This window comes from Protopterus annectens, chromosome 13.part0, assembly GCF_019279795.1.
Source record: "Protopterus annectens isolate FY-2018-M chromosome 13.part0, PAN1.0, whole genome shotgun sequence".
Taxonomy (NCBI): domain Eukaryota; kingdom Metazoa; phylum Chordata; order Ceratodontiformes; family Protopteridae; genus Protopterus; species Protopterus annectens.
In genome coordinates, this window is record NC_056747.1 from 2437354 (window position 1) to 2462292 (window position 24939).

A 24939-nucleotide genomic window follows, 5' to 3' on the forward strand; every position below is an offset into this window, starting at 1 on the left:
GGACATTATAAACAGAGGCTACAGATTCCATTTTCACACCCTTCCAAAAATGAGAGGCATGCCAAACCTGCCACACAATCAAAGGGCAGAGGCACAAAGGCAAATTTCAGATCTCATGGACATGAAAGCTATTCAAGAGGTACCTACTCACGAACAAGGTCAAGGTTTTTATTCCAGACTATTCCTGGTGCCAAGGAAGGGAAAAGATTGGAGACCTATTTTGGACCTATCCATCTTAAACACATTTTTACTCGTACCAAAATTCAAGATGCTCACATTACAGCAGCTTCTTCCCATGCTGGGTAAGGAGTCTTGGCTGGTAACATTGGACCTCAAGAAGGCATACCTGCATGTCCCAATCAAGCAAAATTGCAGAAGATACCTCAGATTTCTTGCAGGTTCAACCCATTATCAATTCTCTGCATTGCCCTTTGGCTTATTTACTGCGCCCAGAGTATTCACGAAATGCCTGGCATCAGTAATTGCCTACTGCAGACTTCAAGGGATACAAATATACCCATATTTGGACGACTGCCTGATCCAAGCGGACAGCAAGCACATACTTCTGAAACATCTGGCTTTTCTAATAATGTTGTTGAATTCTCTGGGATACAGTCAACAAAAAGAAATCAAGGCTAATACCCTCTCAGAAAATAATTTTCCTGGGTGCCAACTTGGACACAAACACCCAGATGGCCTGCCTCACGCCAGAGAAGCAGGGGCAACTAACTCAATACTTCAGAAAACTAGCAAATTTCGCCAGGCTGACTGCAAGGAAAATTCTGCAGGCTCTGGGATTCATGGCATCTTGCATCCTACTAATCCCATGTGCAAAGCTGCACATGAGGAAACTTCAGTGGTACCTGAAAAACCTATGATCTCAACACAGCCACAGTTTGGAAACAATAATACCACTAATTCCATGTCTTCAAAAGGAATTTCTGTGGTTGGCTCAAGCATGACAAACAAACACAGGTCTCCCATTCTGCAATCTTCAAGCAAATCAAGTCATCACAACAGACGCCTCGGACTACGCCTGGGGGAAGCACATGACAGATTGGTGCATTCAGGGCAAATGATCCCAAAAAGAAAAGCACCTTCACATCAATCAAAAGGAAATGCTAGCAGTAATAAATGCTATTATAGCTTTCAAAGACCTTCTGCATCCAGGCCAGCTATTGATAAGGACAGACAACACCACAGTAATGTGGTACATAAACAAACAGGGAGGAACCCATTCATACCCCCTATGCAGGCTGGCCATGTCACTTTGGAACAAGGCTCCGGAATTACAAATCGAACTTCAAGCACAGTACTTGCCAGGCAAGGAAAACATGCTGGCAGACAACCTAAGCAGAAAAATGACAGATCCACACAAATGGAAGTTGCATCCTCAAGTTTTTACAGAGATAATTCAAGCTTGGGGAAGGCCAGACATAGATCTCTTTGCCTCCTACAAAAATCACCAGTTGACAAAATTCTGCTCAAGGAATTTTCATCCACAGGCCTGGAGAGTGAACGCTCTCTCTTTCAGTTGGACAGCAATGACAGTTTATGCCTTTCCACCTCTTCCTCTGCTGCCCAAAGTTCTATTAAAAACCAGAGCAGACAGACCAAAGATGATTCTCATTGCTCCAGATTGGCCAAGACAGCACTGGTACCCACTCCTGAGGAGCCTGACGCATTCCCCTCCATGGACCCTACCTCTAATGCCTCTTCTTCTGACTCAGCACAGCTTCAAAACTCTTCACAGTCAGCTGAAAACACTCAATCTGGCCGCATGGAAGATTCCTTAGCATCACAGCAGACCCTACTCTCCAAGGAGGTGCAGGATGTCATTTTGGAGGCCAGAAGGTCGTCTACTAGAAAAGCTTACTCTGCAAAATGGAAACGGTTTTGTGCCTGGAATGAGAAAAAGGGCCAGAATCCTGGAAAACTGAATTTACCTCAAATATTACAGTATCTAGCTGAGCTGCTAAGCAGTGGACTTTCATTCTCCTCCATCAAAATCCATGCCTCAGCCATTTCTGTGGAATACAACACTGATCCACCTTTATTCTCTCACCCCCTCTTAAGACAGTTCCTCAGAGGGGCTAAGAATATAAAACCCCCAAGGAAACAACCAATACCTGCTTGGGACCTCAATTTTATTCTAGAAAAGCTGACCTTGCCTCCTTTGAGCCAGCAGCCTCAACAGATTTGCAGTATTTGTCCTGGAAAACAGCTTTCCTTCTGGCTATCACCTCAGCTCGTAGGGTATCGGAACTACAAGCCCTCATGGCTGTGCAGCCTTTTATCATCTTCCATCAGGACAGAGTTTCCTTACGAACCAACCCGTCCTTTATGCCAAAGGTGGTATCCAGGGTAGCTTTGAATCAGGCTATACACTTACGTACCTTTTACCCTAATCCTCAAAACAAAGGGGAAAGGCTGCTACATTCTTTGGACATCCACAGACAGCTGCGCTATTATTTGGACAGAACAAAGCCTTTCAGAAAATCAGAACAGCTCTTTGTGTCCTATGCAATATTAGCTCAAGGGAAGCCAATTTCCAAACAGACAATCTCAAAATGGATAGCCCACTGCATACGCTTTTGTTACTCTTTTCATGGTAAAACTGTACCTGCAGGCATCAGATCTCACTCCACAAGGGCCACAGCTACCTCTGCAGCTTTTCTCAGAGGAGTTCCTACCAAAGATATTTTGGAAGCAGCCACTTGGAGTTCTGTGCATACTTTCTCCAAGCACTGCCACCTACCATTATACTCCAAAACTAGAGCAGGCTTTGCCACTGCAGTCTTGCAGGGCATCCTGGCTCCTCCTAGTTCCACCTAGTGCCTACCACCCCTTTCTTAGCTTTGGAATTCTACCCATCTGTTATGACTGCAGCTGTATGCACGATGAACATAGTACAGTTTTGTACCTACCATAAATGTAGATGTTAGTGTGCTAATACAGCTGCAGTCCAGGTTTCCCTCCCTCCTTCCCCTCTTGGGACAGGCCTGTTGGCTAACACCTCCTCATACAACCTAATTGGGGTATTCATTTATGGTGTATTTGCTTGCAACTACTGTATTTTGATTATATTGCATTGTTTTATTACACAAATTTATGTATTGCCTTCCTTCTGGGGGCACCTGACATCTGGGGCAAGAAAAACTGAAGGAAATGGCGTCAGCTGGTTCTTTTATACCCCTGTCGCACTGACATCAGGGAAGAAGCAACGACAACCGACGCCGGACCTAGACTTTGGAATTCGGCCGACCGAGGACCCGCCTGACGGCAGGAGAAACCCATCTGTTATGGCTGCAGCTGTATTAGCACTCGAACATCTACATTTATGGTAGGTACAAAACTGTACTTTACCCTTCCTCCAGCCCCGTGACTTCTATTGGCTATACCTCTCTTTTTGTTTACTGTATTTAAGCTTTCTGGTGTATTTGCTTTTTGTTGGAGGTGTAAACTTGTATATAATTGCTACCCATTATGGGAGCACCTGACATCTGGGGCAAGAAAAACTGATGTAATGGCGTGAGCTGCATGCTTTATACCCCTGACTACCTGACGAGACAGCAACTGACTTAGGACCCAAGAATTTGATAATCAGACCGGCTGAGGGCTACCTGCAAGCAGATAACCCAAATGTAATGACTGCAACAGTGAATACACTCCAACATCTACATTTATAGTAAGTGTACACAACTGTACTTTTTGGAATGGCCCAGCCAGAGCCCAGACCTTAATCCAATACAAAATTTTTGGTTGGATGACCTGAAGACGGCTGTGCACAAGAGATGCCCTGACAGTCTGACCGATTTGGAGCTCTTTTGCAAAGAAGACTGGGTAAATATTCCCAAGTCAAGATGTGCCATGCTGATAGACTCCTACCCAAGAAGACTGAATGCTGTAATTAAATGAAAAGGTGCTTCAACAAAGTTTTTGTTTAAGGGTGTGCACACGTATGCAACCAGCTTATTGTACGCTTTATTTTTTTATATTTTTTCTCCTAAGAGATTTGCTTGTTTTTCAATTGAATTGTACAGGTTATAGATCACATTAAAGGTGGGAAAAGTTTTAAAATGATGTGTTGTGGTCTCAATTTTTTATATCACAAAAGAACTGGCATTTTAACATGGGTGTGTAAACGTTTTCTATGCTCTGTAGGTATGTGTACATATAGACATGTATGTATGTATGTGCGAATGCTTGTATGAATGTATTATATACACAAAATGTTTCTTTGCTACACTTTGCTGAGAATGCCCCACTTTGTCATTTTTTAATATTGCACATTGCTTTACAACATTATGATTGGATTGTGTCAGCCAGGGCTGTACTCCTCCTCTCCAACCCAGTTTTTCTCTACTGTAGTTTGACTGTGGAGTTAGTTGGTATATATACGTTGGGGGGTGTATGGGGGGGAGGTCAGTTACCTGTTCAAGTTAGGGGTACAGGGAAGCTTGCAACCCTGCTTCTTCTTGGATGTCCTTCAAGGATGCATCTGCAGTCCTTACAAATGGGTTGTCCTGTCGTCAGGCAGCCCTTCGGTCGGCCGGATTCCAAAGTCTGGGTCTGGCCTCGGCTGGTGTCGCACTTCACCCGACGTCATAGCTGCAGTTTTTCGGGTATAAAGGCATCAGCCGACGCCATTTTCCCCAGTCTTTCTTGCCGTGGCCAAGCAGAAGCTGTTCGCAAGTGCCGGTCGGTCAGAACCAGAGATTACTACTACCGAATACTACTACGAAGACTTCTAAAAAGCTAAGTACCCCGTTGGGGACTCTTTCTTGCCTCAGCCGATGTCAGAAAAAGTGAATAACTGTTTAACTTGTGGGAAACAAATACCTCATAAAGATTTCCACTCTTACTGCTTACCTTGTCTAGGCCCAGACCACGACGTCGCAGCTTGTCTAGCCTGTGCTTCTTTTAACCGGCGGACGCTTAGACGTCGGTCAGAATTTGCTGAGGAGTTTTTCGGCTCCGATTTTGCTTATATTATGCCGTCGGATCCTCCGACTTCACAAATATCTAAAAAACGCAAGGAAAAGGACCGACACTCGCGGTCCGCGGTTTCGGCTGAAACCGCGGTAAAGCCAACCGCGAGTGTCTCTGTTTCGGCTGAAACCGAGCAAGCAGTTCTTCCTTCAGCCGAAAACTTTCCTTCTACCGAGGCCTCTTCCAACCTCGTGGAATCAGCTTCTGAAATCCCACCTGCTGTTGCAGTTTCTCAGGATTTATCAGACACTATTCCCTTGGATATCTCAACCCCTGCACGTGGAGCTGCTAGGCCACCTGCAGCCATGTCCATTAAGGCCTTTGCCAGGGCTAAAGCAGCTAAAGCTACTAAATCTGTGCCTGCTAAGCCCCCCTCTCACAGGCCTAGCTCTAGTTAACAAATACTTAGTTTAGCAGAGGATCTCATTTCTTTAATCCGAGGATCCCAACCTCAACCAGACAGGGCCTCTCACCCGCCTCCAGAGAAGAGGCCTAGAGCAGAGCCCCCTGAGCCAGTGTCTACAGATGATTCCTCTGATGATTCAAACGATACAGACCCTCCAGAGGCTCCCTACTCCCCTTATGAAGACTCTGATGCTGAAGAGTCCATCCCTTCTGCCTCTCCGCCTGAGGAATTTTCTTTTGGGGAAACCTTGCATGCTATGAGGGAACATTTTCAGTGGCAGGGCCAGGATATTTCAGATTCCAGAAAAAGGCTTAGAACTTTTCTGCATTTACCACAACATAGGCCTTTAGCCATACCTCCAGTTCTTTCTGTTGTAGATGATGCATTTAATGATGCTTGTACTGCTCCTGATTCTCTGCCTCCGGCCCCTGTTAAGCCCGATAGATACTACAGGGTCCCGGACACACATTACCACTTGTATAAGGCTCCCTTTGCAGATCCAGAGACTATCTCCCAGGGACCTAAGGCTGTAGCAGCCACCTCTGCCAAAAACCCCCTCCCCTCTGAAAGGGAATCCAGATCCTTAGAGAGATGGGGTAAAAAAGTTTACACTTCTGCTACTCTTTCAGCTAGGGCCTTGAACTGTCAATTTCACATGATGCAGTATCAAGAATTTTTGCTAGACCAGTTAACCAAAAAAGTGTCCTCAGATGAAACAGTAGACAAAAAATATGTGCAGGAAATGGTACATAACATTCAGACTCCTCCAGAACTCAGAGAGGCAGGAATAGGCGTTCAAGAGGCAGAAGCCAATCCAGGGGTGCCTACAGAGGACGCCAGTGGCAGGGCAACAACCAGCGAGGAACAGCCACAGACGCAGCCACCACCACAACTACAGGTCAATCACAGTGACTTGGCTCTGGCACCGCCTACCAGGGAACAACTACAAGCACCCTTAGGCGGGAAGCTAGCCTTATTTACAACAAACTGGCATTACATCACAAGAGACAAGTGGATTTTACAGACAATAGACCAAGGTTACAGGTTTCACTTCCATACTCTACCAGGGAAGAGAGGAATGCCAAACCTACCTCCAAATCAAAAGACAGAAGCTCTAAAACAAATATCACACTTATTAAGGATGAGAGCTGTAGAAAAGGTACCATCTATGGAGCAAGGAAAGGGTTTTTATTCCAGACTCTTCCTGGTACCAAGAAAAGAGAGCAAATGGAGACCTATTTTCGACCTGTCCGCATTAAACACATTCCTCATTGTTCCAAAATTCAAAATGCTGACCCTACAGCAGCTTCTTCCCATGCTGGGCAAGGAGTCTTGGCTGGTGACTCTAGATCTCAAGGAGGCATACCTGCATGTCCCCATACGACCAAACTGCAGAAGATGCCTCAGATTTCTTGCAGGATCAGAGCATTATCAATTCTCAGCATTGCCCTTTGGCTTATCTACTGCGCCCAGAGTGTTCATGAAATGCCTGGCATCAGTAATTGCTCATTGCAGGCTTCAGGGGATTCAAATCTACCCCTACCTGGACGACTGCCTGATACAAGCGGACAACAAAAACAAGCTAGCAGAAGACTTACAAAGGGTCATTTACCTGCTACAAGCCCTGGGATACACAGTCAATATCAAAAAGTCAAGACTGATACCATCCCAGAGAATAACCTTTTTGGGTGCAGAGTTGGACACATCAAAGCAAATGGCATTCCTAACAGTAGAAAAACAGGAGCAGCTACCTCTCTACTTCTTGGCTTTAACAAAGCAGAACCATCTGACAGCAAGAAAAGTACTGCAAGCCTTGGGCTTCATGGCATCCTGCATAATATTGGTTCCTCATGCCAGACTGCATATGAGAAAACTACAGTGGTACCTAAGGAAATTATGGTCTCAACACAAGCACAGCTTAGAAACCCAGATTCCCATTATTCCATGCCTGAAGCAAGAATTCCTTTGGTGGGCTCAGGCTTGTCAATCAAACACAGGATTGCCCTTCAACAGTACTCAACCAAGCCAAACCATCACGACAGACGCCTCAGACCTCGGTTGGGGGGCACACATGCTGGACAAGTGCATACAAGGCTTATGGACTCAAGACCAGCTGCACCTACACATAAATCTAAAGGAAATGCTGGCAGTAAAACTGGCAATTCAGGCATTCAGACCATTCCTCCAACAAGGTCTATTGATGATAAGGACAGACAACACCACAGTTATGTGGTACATCAACAAACAGGGAAGCACACATTCGTATCCTCTTTGCCGGATGGCACTGGACCTCTGGAATGTGGCCCTGAGCTACAACATTCAGTTAAAAGCAGTTTTTGTACCAGGAAAAGAAAACATTCTAGCAGACATATTAAGCAGGACTACCACGGATGCCCACGAATGGATGCTGCATCCGGACATCTTCAAAACCATTACAAGAAAATGGGGGCTTCCAGAAATAGACTTATTTGCATCCCCACGCAATCACCAGCTAAAGAAATTCTGCACAAGGACGTACCACCCACTGGCATGGAAGGTGGACTCCCTATCCTTCAGTTGGAAAAACCTGACAGCATATGCATTCCCACCACTTCCTTTGATGCACAAGGTGCTATTGAAGATCAAAGAGGACCGTCCAAGGATCATTCTGATAGCTCCAGACTGGCCAAGGCAACATTGGTACCCATTACTGAGGAGCATGTCTCGGGAACAAATATGGCCACTACCCCTGGTTCCCTTGCTGTTAACACAGAACAACTACAACAATCTGCATCCAAACCTGAAAACTCTGCAGCTGACTGCCTGGAACATTGCATAAGACCAGTTAACCCAAATTTATCCCAAAGGGTTAAAGACATTATACTTGAGGCTCGCAGACCCTCAACAAGAAAAAATTATTCAGCGAAATGGAAAAGATATCTCATTTGGAGTACTGCAAAAGGAGAAGATGTGTCACTGGTAAACATAGCCAACATCCTGGAATACTTGGCAGAGCTCTTCCACACAGGCCTGTCCTATTCCTCCATCAAGATTCATGCATCAGCTATTTCAGCAGAATACGACTTGGATCCTCCTGTCTTCTCACATCCTCTGCTCAGACAGTTTCTGAGAGGAATTAAAAATGTAAAGCCTCCTAGGAAGCCACCTTTACCAGCATGGGACTTGAACTTTGTGCTAGAAAAATTGACACTTCCTCCTTTCGAACCAGCAGCAACAGCAGAATTGCAATACTTATCATGGAAGACTGCTTTCCTGCTGGCAATCACTTCAGCAAGAAGGGTATCTGAACTTCAGGCATTAATGGCAGTACAACCCTTCCTGATCTTCCATCAAGATAGAGTGTCCATGAGAACAAATCCTTCCTTTATGCCTAAGGTGGTCTCCAGAGTTTCTTTAAATCAGGCTATCCACCTACCAACATTCTTCACCAACCCACAGAACAGGGGAGAAAGGCTGCTGCATACCTTGGATGTACATAGACAATTACGCTACTACCTGGACAGGACCAAGGGCAATAGAAAAACTGACCAGCTACTGGTAGCATATGCAACAGGAAGGGAAGGAAAAGCAATTTCAAAACAGACAATCTCCAAGTGGATAGGAAATTGCATTAGATTTTGTTACTCCTACCATGGAAAGAAAACTCCAGAGAACATCAGGCCTCACTCTACAAGGGCTACAGCCACTACCACAGCCTTCTTACGAGGAGTGGCTACCAAGGACATTTTAGAGGCTGCTACTTGGAGCTCCGTGCATACATTTGCCAAGCATTACAATTTACCATTATACTCCAGATCCCGAGCAGGTTTTGCCACTGCTGTTTTGCAAGGGATCCTAACTACACCATAACTTTATTTTTCCACCTCCCCCAGTTTGGCTATGGTATTCTACCCATTTGTAAGGACTGCAGATGCATCATTGAAGGACATAGTACAGTTTTGTACCTACCATAAATGTAGATGTCCGATAGGAATGCATCTGCAGTCAGGATTACCCACCCGCCTTCCCCTCGGTGGTGCTCCTAGGGTATTTGCCCATCTTATAGCTAGCTGGGGGAATCTTTTATGGTGTATTTGTTTGTATATATGTACATACATGCTTATTTTTTGTGCTTGCTCTCTACTATTTGGAATCATTGGCATTTATCCAAATTTAGCCTTCCAAGAGGGCACCTGGCATCTGGGGCAAGAAACACTGAGGAAAATGGCGTTGGCTGATGCCTTTATACCCGAAAAACTGCAGCTATGACGTCGGGTGAAGTGCGACACCAGCCGAGGCCAGACCCAGACTTTGGAATCCGGCCGACCGAAGGGCTGCCTGACGACAGGACAACCCATTTGTAAGGACTGCAGATGCATTCCTATCGGACATCTACATTTATGGTAGGTACAAAACTGTACTTTTTTCGAGTTACACTTTTCACAATTGAATATTCACAAAAGCGTTACTTGAATTTGTGAAATTTGATTAAACATGAGGAAACCTGTATAAAGGTATGTTTATATTTATATACATGTGTCTGTACCTATGGCAAATGTGTGACCTTTTTATTTTTTCTGATAAAAGATTTATACTTTGTGATTTATTGTTTAGCAGATCAGCGTAGACTGTTATGAAAAAAATATATATTTTGTGAGCAGTTGAGCTTTTATGCTGCACTGGCCATTTGTTCTTGGCTGGAAAGAGTACCTATCATTCGTATTGATGAACTTAATGTAATTTATAAATATAGATCACTGTATTTTGTGATATTGTACAGGCTAAAGAAAGTAAGTTGTGTTTTTGTTAATAAAACAGTTCCAGGTTTTATTTGTATTTTATTCGGAAATTAAAATGAATGTTCATAACTTCACTGTACAATGCTGAAGTACATTTTGCTTCCTTTTATTTCTTGATGTCCTTTATTCCTTTGCAACAAAAATGTATATATTTTCCTTTTCTCAGTACGTGTTATTTGTTAATCTCTCTTTTTTTTGTAGTTTGGAGCCCTTACACCACTGGAACCTCGACTTGGCAAAAAGCTCATTGAACCATTGACTAATCTGATACACAGGTTAGTAATTATGCAACAGAATGTATCCCTGATACACAGTTTAGTAATTGTTTAACAGAATGTATCCCCAATACACAGTTTAGTAAATATGTAACCGAATGTATCCCCAGTACACAGGTTAGTAGTTATGTAACAGAATGTATCCCCGATACACAGGTTAGTAATTATGTAACAGAATGTATCCCTGATGCACAGGTTAGTAATTATGTAACTGAATGCATCCCCGATACACAGGTTAGTACTTGCTTAACAGAATGTTTCCTTGATACACAGGTTAGTAAGTATGTAACATAGTGTATCCCTGATACACAGGTTAGTAATTGTTTAACAGAATGTATCCTTGATACACAGGTTAGTAGTTATGTAATCAAATGCATCCCCGATACACAGGTTAGTAGTTATGTAACCGAATGTATCCCTGATACACAGGTTAGTAATTATGTAACCGAATGTATCCCCAGTACACAGGTTAGTAGTTATGTAACAGAATGTATCCCCGATACACAGGTTAGTAATTATGTAACAGAATGTATCCCTGATGCACAGGTTAGTAATTATGTAACTGAATGCATCCCCGATACACAGGTTAGTACTTGCTTAACATAATGTTTCCTTGATACACAGGTTAGTAAGTATGTAACATAGTGTATCCCTGATACACAGGTTAGTAATTGTTTAACAGAATGTATCCGTGATGCACAGGTTAGTAGTTATGTAATCAAATGCATCCCCTATACACAGGTTAGTAGTTATGTAACCAGATGCATCCCTGATACACAGGTTAGTAGTTATGTAACCAAATGCATCCCTGATGCACAGGTTAGTAGATGTTCATCGTGTTACCCTGCTGCAGTCATCACACTTGGGTTATCCTGCCGTCAGGCGGTCCCACAGTCGGCCCGAATTCCAAAGTCTTGGTCCGGCGTCGGTTGCTGTCGCTTCCTCCCTGACATCAGAGCGCCAGGGGTATATAAGAGGCATCCGACGCCATTTTCTCCAGTCTTTCTTGCCGCGCGGTGCCTGAAGCAGAAGCAGTTCGCAAGTGCCAGTCAGCCGACACCTGAGATTTTCGATTTGAATTTCAGTCCGGAGTCTTCAATAAAGCTAAGTACCCCATTGAGGAACATTTTCTTGCCTCAGTCCGATGTCAGAAAAAGTTAACAATTGCATTTCTTGTGGGAAGCAAATACCTCTTAAGGACTTCCATTCCTATTGTATTCCTTGCCTAGGCCCAGACCACGATGTCACAGGTTGTCGGTTTTGCGCTAGGTTTAATTAACGAACTATCAAATGCCGTTTTGACTTCGCACGGCATTACTTTGGTAGGAAATTTCATTATATCATGCCGTCGGAGCAGCCGATGACCACCACTCATAAAAAACGCAAGGATAAGGACAGGCTGCCTAGGAATAAGCCACACTCCGAGGCCTCAGCTGGGCCTGTCATCGGTTCTCTGGTTTTCAGTGAGGTGCCTACGCAGCCCCTGACGACCGCAGAGCTGGAACCCCAGACAGTTGCGGATTCACATGCGGAGTCTACTAGGCTGACGCAGCCTTCTACTGACACCGGAGCAGAACTAGACACCAGTGCAATGGAAACACGTTCGGTTTCTGAAGGTGTCTTCAGACCGACTACACTCACCATTAAATCTTATGCTAAACTTAAAACTCCTTTAAAATCAAAGAAAACTGTACATCAGTCTACAGTTCAAGGCCCCATGCCTAAGAAACAGATGCTTAAGATGGCTGAAGATTTGATTACCCTTATCAGGGGTTCCCATCCCCCTCCTGATAAAAGACCAAGACAAGAGGAGGATTATGCATCCTCTGACCAAGTTTCTCTCTCCTCAGATTCTTCTGAGGAACAGGATTACACTTTTCCACCTTATGAAGATTCTGATGCTGAAGACTCTATTCCCTCAGCATCTCCCCCTGAAGACTACTCCTTTGGGGAAACGTTACATAGCATGAGGGAACATTTCCACTGGGAAGGCCAGGATTACTCAGATTCTAAGAAAAGGCTCCGAGAGTTCCTTTTACTACCCCAGCATAGACCTCTTGCTATCCCTCCTGTTCTGGATATTGTAAATGATGTTTACTTGGAGTCTAGTTTAAATCCAGACTCTCTTCCTCCTGCTCCAGCCAAACCAGACAGATACTACAGAGTACCTGACTCTCACAAATTCCTTTATAAAAGCCCTGTAGCTGACCCAGAAACCATTTCCCAGGGTCCTAAGGGAGCAAAAGCTTCTATGGCTAAAAATCCTGTGCCCTCTGAAAGGGATTCCAGAGCCCTAGATAGATGGGGCAAGAAAATATACACCTCAGCTACTCTGGCTATGAGAGCATTAAATTGCCAGTTTCACATGTTGAAATATCAACAATTTCTAATGTCTTAGTTAAAACAAAAAATGAGCACACATTCAGAACTGCCTGAATTCAAAGAAATGCAGGATCTGTTGCATGCAGCTGAACAGGTGGGCAAACATACTTTACAATGCGGATTTGACTCATTGGAAGCTTCTTGTAGAGCAGCTGTTACTGGCTTTGTCATATGTAGGCATGCTTGGTTAAAAGAACAAACCCTCCCTGACCATGTTAAAGCAAAATTATTGGATGCACCTTTACAGCAGGATGTATTATTTGGTGTCAAAGCAGAAGTTGTTTTAAAGAAAATGGAGGATAAGGCAAAGTCTATGCAAACGGTCAAGGATTTTTTGCAGGTACAACCCCCTCGATTCAGCAGAAATTGGCCAACAAAAAACTGGTCCTTTCCAGCTTCAGACAGATCACAGAGGGGTAAATACAGACACCCAAGGGGCAGAGGTCAGTCACAGGGCCCTTACAAACCTCGCCAATGGGGTTCTGCTACCCAGAAAGGAGGAGAAGACAAGGCCCCAAGCTAGCAGAAGGCAAACACAATGACTCTATCCTCAAACTACCAAGCAAATCTCTCCTGGCAACTCCCTTGGGAGGAAAACTAGCATTTTTTGCAGACAACTGGCACATCATCACAAAAGACAAATGGGTTCTAAACATTGTCTCTCAAGGATACAGACTCCACTTTCATACCTTACCAAGGAACAAAGGAATGCCAAACCTGCCACCAAATCAATGGGCAGAGGCACAAAAACAAATTACAGCTCTCATGAACATGAGAGCCATTCAACAGGTACCTACACAGGAGCAAGGACAAGGATTTTACTCAAGACTCTTCCTAGTCCCAAGAAAGGACAACGCATGGAGACCCATTCTGGGTCTTTCAGTTCTGCACACCTATCTCCAAGTACCAAAATTCAAGATGCTAGCACTACAGCAGCTTCTTCCCATGCTGGGCAAGAATGCTTGGCTAGTCACTTTGGACCTCAAGGAGGCATACCTGCATGTCCCTATCAGACAAAATTGCAGAAGATACTTCCGCTTCATTGCAGGTTCAAAGCATTATCAATTCTCTGCACTGCCCTTTGGCTTATCTACTGTGCCCAGGGTCTTCACAAAATGCCTGGCACCGGTAATTGCATACTGCAGGCAAAGAGGAATTCAAATATACCCATACCTGGACGACTGCCTTATTCAAGCAGAAAGCAAAGACATTCTTTTAAAGCATCTGGCATTTGCCAAACATCTTCTAAGTTGCCTAGGGTACACAATAAACGAAAAGAAATTAAAACTAGTGCCCTCACAAAACATAATATTCCTGGGTGCCAGCTTGAATATAACGGCCCAGATGGCTTATCTCACGCCAAACAAGCAACGACAGCTGTTTCAATATTTCAAAATAATGGCAACAAAGACCCAACTCCCTGCAAGAAAAATTCTGCAGGCCTTTGGATTCATGGCATCTTGCATACTACTAATACCATTTGCAAAACTGCATATGAGGAAATTAAAATGGTACCTGAAAAATGTATGGACTCAGCACAGCCACAGCTTGGAAACAATAATACCACTCATTCCCTGCCTTCAACAGGAGTTACTATGGTGGGCACAGGCATGTCACTTCAACAATGGTCAGCCTTTCACCTTACCCACAGCCAGGCAAACTATGACAACAGATGCATCGGACTATGCCTGGGGAGCACACATGGCAGGGCAGTGCATTCAGGGCAAATGGACTACAGATCAGAGGCATCTGCATATCAATCAAAAAGAAATGCTAGCAGTACAGAATGCCCTAACAGCTTTCAAGGACCTTCTACACCCAGGACAACTACTAATAAAGATGGACAATACCACAGTCATGTGGTACATAAACAAGCAAGGGGGCACACATTCCTACCCTCAATGCAGACAAGCAATCATCTTGTGGAACACTGCACTGTCTTACCAGGTTCAATTACAAGCACAATTCCTGCCAGGACAGAAAAACACATTGGCAGACGACCTAAGCAGAAACATCATGGATCCACACGAATGGAAACTAGATCCACAAGTATTTGCAATGATAGCTCAAAAATGGGGACGCCCAGACATAGATCTGTTTGCAAGCCCCCACAACCACCAATTTCAAAAATTTTGCACAAGGACCTTCCATTCACTAGCTTGGAAAGTGGACGCCCTCTTATTCAATTGGAAAACATTAACAGTGTATGCCTTCCCTCCACTACCTCTTCTAGCAAAGGTACTGCTGAAAGTCAGATTAGAGAAACCACAAATGATACTCGTTGCACCAGACTGGCCACGCCAGCATTGGTATCCAATTTTAAGGAACATGGCCCATGGCCCACCATGGATTTTGCCACAAGTTCCTCACCTGCTCACCCAGCGAGATTATCAGATTCTACACAGCCAGCTCAAGACTTTAAACCTGGCTGCATGGCAAATTACCTAAACAACCAGCCAACACCTTTATCCAAAGCGGTTATGGATCTCATTCTGGAGGCCAGGAGGCCCAGCACCAGGAAAACCTATTCAGACAAATGGAGAAGATTTTGCGCCTGGAACCAGGCTAAAGGCCTAAACCCCCTTGATCCAAACAACCCTCAGATTCTACAATATTTAACTGAGATGTTACACAAAGAACTTTCCTTTTCATCTGTTAAGATCCACGCCTCAGCAATTTCAGCTCATTACAGCACGGATCCTCCTTTATTCTCACATCCACTCCTGAGACAGTTCCTCAGAGGGGCTAAGAACTTAAGACCGCCAAGGAGAGCTCCAACACCTACTTGGGATCTCAACTTTGTTCTGGAAAAGCTTACATTGCCGCCCTTTGAACCAGCTTTTTCAGCTGATTTAAAATTTCTTTCCTGGAAAACTGCCCTACTACTAGCAATAACCTCAGCTAGAAGTGTCTCAGAGCTGCAGGCACTAATGGCAGTGGAACCTTTCCTCTTTTTTCATCAAGACAGAGTCTCTCTACGAACTAATCCTTCCTTTATGCCAATGGTGGTATCCAGTGTGGCCCTAAACCAAACCATTCACTTGCCCACCTTCTTCCCAAATCCCCAGAACAAAGGAGAAAGACTCCTGCACTCTTTGGACATTCACAGGCAATTACGTTACTACTTGGATAAAACTAAGGCTTTCAGAAAACCTGACCAGCTTTTTGTAGCCTATGCTACAGGATCACAAGGAAAAGCTATCTCAAAACAGACCATTTCAAAATGATAGGGCATTGCATACGTTTCTGTTACACACATCATGGGAAACCAGTACCTGCTAACATTAGGTCCCAGTCCACCAGGGCTACAGCTACATCAGCAGCCTTTCTCAGGGGAGTGCCAACCAAGGATATTCTGGAAGCTGCTACTTGGAGTTCATTGCACACCTTCACCAAACACCATCACATACCTCTATACTCTAAGACTAGAGCTGGTTTTGCCACTGCAGTTTTGCAGGGCTTACTAGCTTCTTCTAACCCTGTCTGACTCCACCTCCCATCCTTAGCTTTGCGATTCAACCCAAGTGTGATGACTGCAGCAGGGTAACACAATGAACATAGTACAGTTTTGTACCTACCATAAATATAGATGTTCGAGTGTTCACCCTGCTGCAGTCCAGGTTACCCTTCCTCCATCCCCCCTGAACTAGCTGAACTTATCTCTACCACTCTATCCTATACTACCTCTGTGGTGCATTTGCTTGTGCCTAAGGGATGTTCTTCAAGGATGCATCTGCAGTCCTTACAAATGGGTTGTCCTGTCGTCAGGCAGCCCTTCGGTCGGCCGGATTCCAAAGTCTGGGTCTGGCCTCAGCTGGTGTCGCACTTCACCCGACGTCATAGCTGCAGTTCTTCGGGTATAAAGGCATCAGCCGATGCCATTTTCCTTAGTCTTGCCGCGTGGCGCCCGAAGCAGAAGCTGTTCGCAAGTGCCGGTCTGTCAGAACCAGAGATTACTACTACAAGTACCGAAGACTTCTAAAAAGCTAAGTACCCCGTTGGGGACTCTTTCTTGCCTCAGCCGATGTCAGAAAAAGTGAATAACTGTTTAAATTGTGGGAAACAAATACCTCATAAAGATTTCCACTCTTACTGCTTACCTTGCTTAGGCCCAGACCACGACGTAGCAGCTTGTCTAGCCTGTGCTTCTTTCAACCGACGAACGCTTAGACGTCGGTCGGAATTTGCTGAAGAGTTTTTCGGCTCCGCTTTTGCTTACATTATGCCGTCGGATACTCCGACTACGCAAATTTCTAAAAAATGCAAGGAAAAGGACCGACACTCGCGGTCCACGGTTTCGGCCGAAACCACGGTTAAGCCAACCGCGAGTGTCTCGGTTTCGGCTGAAACAGAGTCCACGGTTCTTCCTTGGCCGAAAGCTTGCCACTTACCGAGGCCTCATCCAGCTTGGCTGTATCTGCTACTGAAATCCCACCTGCTCTTGCAGGTTCACAGGATTTATCCGATACTATCCCTTTGGATATTTCTACCCCTGCACGTGGAGCTGCTAGGCCTCCTGCATCCATGTCAATTAAGGCCTTTGCCCGGGCTAAAGCAGCAAAAACTACCAAAACTGTGCCTCCTAAGACCCCCTCTCACAGGCCCAGTTCTAGTTCACAAATGCTTAGTCTAGCAGAGGATCTCATTTCTTTGATCCGGGGATCCCAACCACATCCAGACAGGGCCTCTCACCCTCCTCCAGAGAAGAGGACTAGAGTAGAGCCCCCTGAGCCAGTCTCTTCAGATGGCTCCTCTGATGAATCAGATAATTCAAACCCTCCAGAGGCCCCTTTTTCTCCTTATGAGGACTCTGATGCAGAGGAGTCCATTCCTTCTGCCTCTCCGCCTGAGGAATTTTCTTTTGGGGAAACCTTGCATGCTATGAGGGAACAATTTCAATGGCAGGGCCAGGATTTTTCAGACTCTAGGAAAAGGCTTAGAACCTTTTTGCATTTGCCACAGCATAGGCCTTTAGCCATTCCTCCAGTACTTACTGTTGTGGATGATGCTTTTAATGATGCTTGTACTGCTCCTGATTCTCTTCCTCCGGCCCTGCTAAGCCCGATAGGTACTACAGGTTTCGGACACACATTATCATTTGTATAAGGCCCTTTTGCAGATCGAAACTATCTCCCAGGGACCCAAGGCTGTAGCAGCTACCTCTACCAAAACCCCTCCCTCTGAAAGGGAATCTAGGGCCTTAGAGATGGGGTAAAAGTTTACACTTCTGCTACTCTTTCAGCTAGGGCCTTGAACTGTCAATTCCACATGATTCAGTATCAGGAATTTATGTTAGACCAGTTAACTAAAACACTGTCCTCGGATGAACCATTAGACAAAAAATCTGTACAGGAAATGGTACATAACATTCAGCAGGTCAGTAATCATTCCTTAAAATGCGGCTATGATGCACTGCAGGCTTCCTTTAAATCAGCCATGACTGGCACAGTGATCAGAAGACATGCATGGTTAAAAGAGCAGTCCTTACCAGACCATGTTAAATCAAAGCTCCTAGATGCCCTCATGGATAAGCTTAATTTGTTTGGCTCCCCTGCACAGCAGGTGCTGAAGAAGGTGGAAGAGAAAGCAAAATCTGTCCAGACAGTCAAGGATTTCTTGCAGGTCCAGCCTCCAAGGTTTAGCAGGAACTGGCCTTCCAAGAATTGGTCCTTTCCAGACACCTCCAGAGCTCCGAGAGGCAGGAATAGACGCTCAAGAGGCAGAGGTCAATCCAGAGGTGCCTACAGGGCACGTCAGTGGCAGGCTAACAACCAGCGAGGTACAGCCACAGATCCAGCCACCACCACTTCCACAGGACAATCACAGTGACTTGGCTCTGGCACCGCCTACCAGGGTACAACTAGAGGCACCCTTAGGCGGGAAGCTAGCCTTATTTTCAGTAAACTGGCATTACATCACAGGAGACAAATGGATTTTACAGACAATAGACCAAGGTTACAGGTTTCACTTCCATACTCTACCAAGGAAGAGAGGAATGCCAAACCTACCTCCAAATCAGAAGACAGAAGCTCTAGAACAAATAACTCACTTACTAAGGATGAGAGCTGTAGAAAGGGTACCATCTATGGAACAAGGGCAAGGATTTTATTCCAGACTCTTCCTGGTACCAAGAAAAGAAAACCAATGGAGGCCTATTCTCGACCTGCCCGCTTTAAACACATACCTCATTGTTCCAAAATTCAAAATGCTGACCCTACAGCAGCTTCTTCCCATGCTGGGCAAGGAGTCTTGGCTGGTAACTCTAGATCTCAAGGAGGCATACCTGCACGTCCCCATACGACCAAATTGCAGAAGATCCCTCAGATTTCTTGCAGGATCAGAGCATTATCAATTCTCAGCATTGCCCTTTGGCTTATTTACTGCGCCCAGAGTATTCACGAAATGCCTGGCATCAGTAATTGCTCATTGCAGGCTTCAGGGAATTCAAATTTACCCTTACCTGGACGACTGCCTGTTACAAGCGGACAACAAAAACAAATTAACAAAAGATTTGCAAAGGGTCATTCATCTACTACAAGCCCTGGGATACACAGTCAATATAAAAAAGTCAAGACTGATATGATCCCAAAGGATAACCTTCTTGGGTGCAGATCTGGACACATCAAAACAAATGGCATTCCTGACAGTAGAAAAACAGAAGCACCTCCCTTTCTACTTCATGGCATTAACAAAGCAGAACCAGCTAACAGCAAGAAAAGTCCTGCAAGCTCTCGGTTACATGGCATCCTGCATAATATTGATTCCACATGCCAGACTACATATGAGAAAGTTACAGTTGTACCTAAGGAATTTATGGTCTCAGCACAAGCACAGCCTAGAAACCCAAATTCCAATAATTCCATGCCTGAAGCAAGAATTCCAATGGTGGGCTCAGGCCTGTCAATCAAACAAGGGACTGCCCTTCCACAGCACTCAACCAAGCCAGACCATCACAACAGACGCCTCAGACCTCGGTTGGGGGGCACACATGCTGGACAAGTGCATACAAGGCTTATGGACTTAAGACCAGCTGCACCTACACATAAATCAAAAGGAAATGCTGGCAGTAAAACTGGCAAATGTCCTTCATGGATGCATCTGCAGTCATAACAACTGGGTTGTCCTGTCGTCAGGCAGCCCTTCGGTCTGCCGGATTCCAAAGTCCGGGTCCGGCTTCGGCTGATGTCGCAGTTATGTGGTACATCAACAAACAGGGAGGCACACATTCGTACCCTCTATGCCGGATGGCAATGGACCTCTGGAATGTGGCACTGAGCTTCAACATTCACTTACAAGCAATTTTTGTGCCAGGAAAAGAAAATATACTAGCAGACATCCTAAGCAGAACTACCACGGATGCCCACAAATGGATGCTGCATCCGGACATCTTCAAATCCATTACAGGGAAATGGGGACTACCAGAAATAGACTTATTTGCATCCCCACACAATCACCAACTGAAAAAACAACGTACCACCCACTTGCTTGGAAAGTGGACTCCCTATCTTTCAGTTGGAAAAACCTGACAGCATATGCATTCCCACCTCTTCCTTTGATGCACAAGGTGCTATTGAAGATCAAAGAAGACCGTCCAAGGATCATCCTGATAGCTCCAGACTGGCATAGGCAACATTGGTACCCATTACTGAGGAGTATGTCTCGGGAACAAATATGGCCTCTGCCCCTAGTTCCCTTGCTGTTAACACAGAACAACTTCAAATCCCTGCATCCAAACCTGAAAACACTGCAGCTGGCTGCCTGGAACATTGCATAAGACCAATTAACCCAGATTTATCTCAAAGAGTTAAAGACATTATCTTGGAGGCTCACAGACCCTCAACAAGAAAAAATTATTCAGCAAAATGGAAAAGATATCTCATTTGGAGTACTGCAAAAGGAGAGAATGTGTCACTGGTAAACATAGCTAACATCCTGGAATACTTGGCAGAGCTCTTCCACAACGGCCTGTCCTATTCTTCCATTAAGATTCATGCATCAGCTATTTCAACAGAATACAACTTGGATCCTCCAGTCTTCTCACATCCTCTGCTCAGGCAGTTTCTGAGAGGAATTAAAAATGTAAAACCACCTAGGAAGCCACCATTGCCAGCATGGGACTTGAACTTTGTGCTAGAAAAGTTGACACTCCTCCTTCGAACCAGCAGCAACAGCAGAATTACAATACTTATCATGGAAAACTGCTTTCCTGCTTGCAATCACTTCAGCAAGAAGGGTATCTGAGCTACAGGCATTAATGGCAGTACAGCCCTTCCTGATCTTCCATCAAGATAGAGTGTCCATGAGAACTAATCCTACTTTTATGCTAAAGGTGGTCTCCAGGGTATCTTTAAATCAAGCTATCCACCTACCTACATTCTTCCCCAACCCACAGAACAGCGGAGAAAGACTGTTGCATACCTTGGATGTACATAGGCAATTACGTTACTACCTGGACAGGACCAAGAGCAATAGAAAAACTGACCAGCTACTGGTAGCATATGCAACAGGAATGGAAGGAAAAGCAATTTCAAAACAGACAATCTCTAAGTGGATAGGAAATTGCATTAGATTTTGTTACTCCTACCATGGGAAGAAAACTCCAGAAAACATCAGGCCTCACTCTACAAGGGCTACAGCCACTACCACAGCTTTTCTCAGGTGGCTACCAAAGACATTTTAGAGGCTGCTACTTGGAGCTCCGTGCATACATTTGCCAAGCATTATAATTTACCTTTATACTCCAGATCCGAGCAGGTTTTGCCACTGCTGTTTTGCAAGGGATCTTAACTACACCATAATCTTATTTCTCCTCCTCCCCAGTTTGGCTATGGTATTCTACCCATTTGTAAGGACTGCAGATGCATCCTTGAAGGACATAGTACAGTTTTGTACCTACCATAAATGTAGATGTCCGATAGGCATGCATCTGCAGTCAGGATTACCCTCCTTCCCTCTGTGGTGCTCCTAGGGTATTTGCCCATCTTGTAGCTAGCTGAGGGAATCTATTATGGTGTATTTGTTTGTATATATGTACATACATGCTTATTTTTGTTTGCTCTCTACTATTTGGAACCATTTGCATTTATCCAAATTTAGCCTTCCTAGAGGGCACCTGGCATCTGGGGCAAGAAACACTGAGGAAAATGGCGTCGGCTGATGCCTTTATACCCGAAGAACTGCAGCTATGACGTCGGGTGAAGTGCGACACCAGCCGAGGCCAGACCCAGACTTTGGAATCCGGCCGACCGAAGGGCTGCCTGACGACAGGACAACCCATTTGTAAGGACTGCAGATGCATGCCTATCGGACATCTACATTTATGGTAGGTACAAAACTGTACTTTTTGTTTTATTTTTATATAGCTATATGTATATATATATATATATATATATATATATATATATATATATATATATTCTGCTTACCTATTGGGGGCAGCTGACATCTGAGGCAAGAAAAACTGAAGAAACTGGCGTCGGATGCCTCTTATATACCTATATACCCCTGGCGCACTGACGTCAGGGAGGAAGCAACAGCAACCGACGCCGGACCAAGACTTTGGAATTCGGGCCGACTGCAGGGACTGCCTGACGACAGGATAACCCAAGTGTGATTACTGCAGCAGGGTGAACACTCGAACATCTACATTTATGGTAGGTACAAAACTGTACTTTATGTAACCAAATGCATCCCTGATGCAGAGGTCAGTAATTATGTATCTGAGTGTATACCCGATACACAGGTTATTAATTATGTAACAGAATGTATCCCTGATACACAGGTTAGTAATTGTTTAACCGAATGTATCCCTGATACTCAGGTTAGTAATTATGTAACCGAATGTATCACTGATAAACAGGTTAGTAATTATGTAACCGAATGTATCCTTGATATGCAGGTTAGAAATTAGGTAACCGAATGTATCCCTGATACACAGGTTACTAATTGTTTAACAGAATGTATCCCTGATGCACAGGTTAGTAATTATGTAACCGAATGTATCCCTGATACACAGCTTAGTAATTATGTAACCGAATGTATCCCTGATACACAGGTTAGTAATTGTTTAGCAGAATGTATCCCTGATACACAGATTAGTAATTGTTTAACAGAATGTATCCCTGATACGCAGGTTAGTAATTATATAACCGAATGTATCCCTCATACACAGGTTAGTAATTGTTTAACAGAATGCATCCCTGATACACAGGTTAGTAATTGTTTAACTGAATGTGTATCCCTGATACGCAGGTTAGTAATTATGTAACCGAATGTATCCTTGATACACAGGTTAGTGATTGTTTAACAGAATGTATCCCTGATACACAGGTTAGTAATTATTTAACCAAATGTATCCCTGATACACAGGTTAGTAATTATTTAACCGAATGTATCCTTGATCCACAGGTTAGTAATTATTTAACCAAATGTATCCCTGATACACAGGTTAGTAATTGTTTAAAAATCGAAAAAAAGAAAAAGAACCACGCCGTAGTACAACACTTGGTAGTAAAAGATTGAGCGCTTTTCATTTATTTCAATGAATAAACTTTTTCAGATCCGGTGTGGATGTCCTTCATGGATGCATCTGCAGTCATAACAAGTGGGTTGTCCTGTCGTCAGGCAGCCCTGCAGTCGGCCGGATTCCAAAGTCCGGGTCCGGCTTCGGCTGATGTCGCACTCCACCCGATGTCATCTCTGGTCGTCTTCGGGTATAAAAGCATCAGCCGACGCCATTTTCCTCAGTCTTTCTTGCCGCGTGGCGCCCGAAGCAGAAGCTGTTCGCAAGTGCCGGTCGGTCGGATCCAGAGATTACTTCTACCGAATACTACTTCGAAGACTTCTAAAGCTAAGTACCCCGTTGGGGACTCTTTCTTGCCTCAGCCGATGTCAGAAAAAGTTAACAATTGTTTAACCTGTGGGAAACAAATACCTCATAAAGATTTCCACTCTTACTGTCTGCCTTGTTTAGGCCCAGCCCACGACGTAGCAGCCTGTTCGTCCTGTGCCTCTTTCAACCGACGAACGCTTAGGCGTCGGTCGGAGTTTGCAGAACAGTTTTTCGGTTCTGATTTTGCGTATATTATGCCGTCGGATCCTCCGACTACCCAATCTACCAAAAGCGCAAAGATAAAGACCGACACTCGCGGTCCGCGGTTTCGGCGAAACCACGGTAAAGCAAACGCGAGTGTCTCGGTTTCGGCGAAACCGAGAAAACTGATCAAAGTACAGCTGAAACTATTCTTACAACTGAGGCCCCTGCTACAACTCTTGAATCGACCTCAGAATCTTTACCCACTACGGTGGTTGACTTATCAGACACCATCCCTTGGATGTCTCTACCCCAGCACGTGGTGCTGCTAGGCCTCCAGCAGCCATGTCCATTAAGGCCTTCGCCAGGGCTAAAGCAGCCAAGACTACTAAAACACGGCCTGTTAAAGCCCGCACATCCAGGCCCTCTTCTAGTTCTCAAATGCTTACTTTGGCAGAAGATTTAATTTCTTTAATTAGAGGATCTCAATCTCACCCAAACAGGGCCTCTCAGCCCCCAGAGAAGAGACCTAGGGCAGAGCCCCCTGAGCCAGTGTCTTCTGATGATTCTGCTGATGAATCAGACATAACTGACCAGCCAGAGGCTCCCTTCTCCAATTTTGAAGATTCTGAAGCTGAAGAATCCATTCCAGCTGCTTCCCCACCAGAAGAATTCTCCTTTGGGGAAACCTTGCATGCCATGCGAGAACAGTTCCAATGGCAGCAACAGGATTTTTCAGACTCCAGAAAAGACTTAGGACCTTTCTGCACCTCCCACAGCACAGGCCCTTAGCTATACCTCCTGTTCTCTCTGTGGTGGATGATGCTTTCAATGATGTTTGCTCCGCTCCAGATTCTTTACCCCAGCCCCTGCCAAACCAGACAGATTTTACAGGGTGCCAGATACTCATCACCACCTTTACAAGGCCCCTCTTGCAGACCCAGAAACTATATCCCAGGGTCCCAAGGCAGTAGCAGCGACCACAGCTAAAACCCTATTCCTTCTGAAAGGGAAGCAAGGTCATTAGACAGATGGGGTAAAAGGTCTACACTTCAGCTACTCTCTCAGCTAGAG

General features: G+C 44.7%; 1 protein-coding gene across 1 annotated transcript in view; it reads left to right on the forward strand.

The window, feature by feature from the left end:
- The window catches only part of AP3D1 (adaptor related protein complex 3 subunit delta 1), a 3080434-nt gene that overhangs the window by 645794 nt on the left and 2409701 nt on the right, over positions 1–24939 (forward strand). Inside the window, exon 8 of the mRNA XM_044055492.1 lies at positions 10378–10451. Within this exon, the coding sequence (XP_043911427.1) occupies positions 10378–10451 (74 nt within the window). The remainder of the gene's footprint in view (positions 1–10377; positions 10452–24939) is intronic.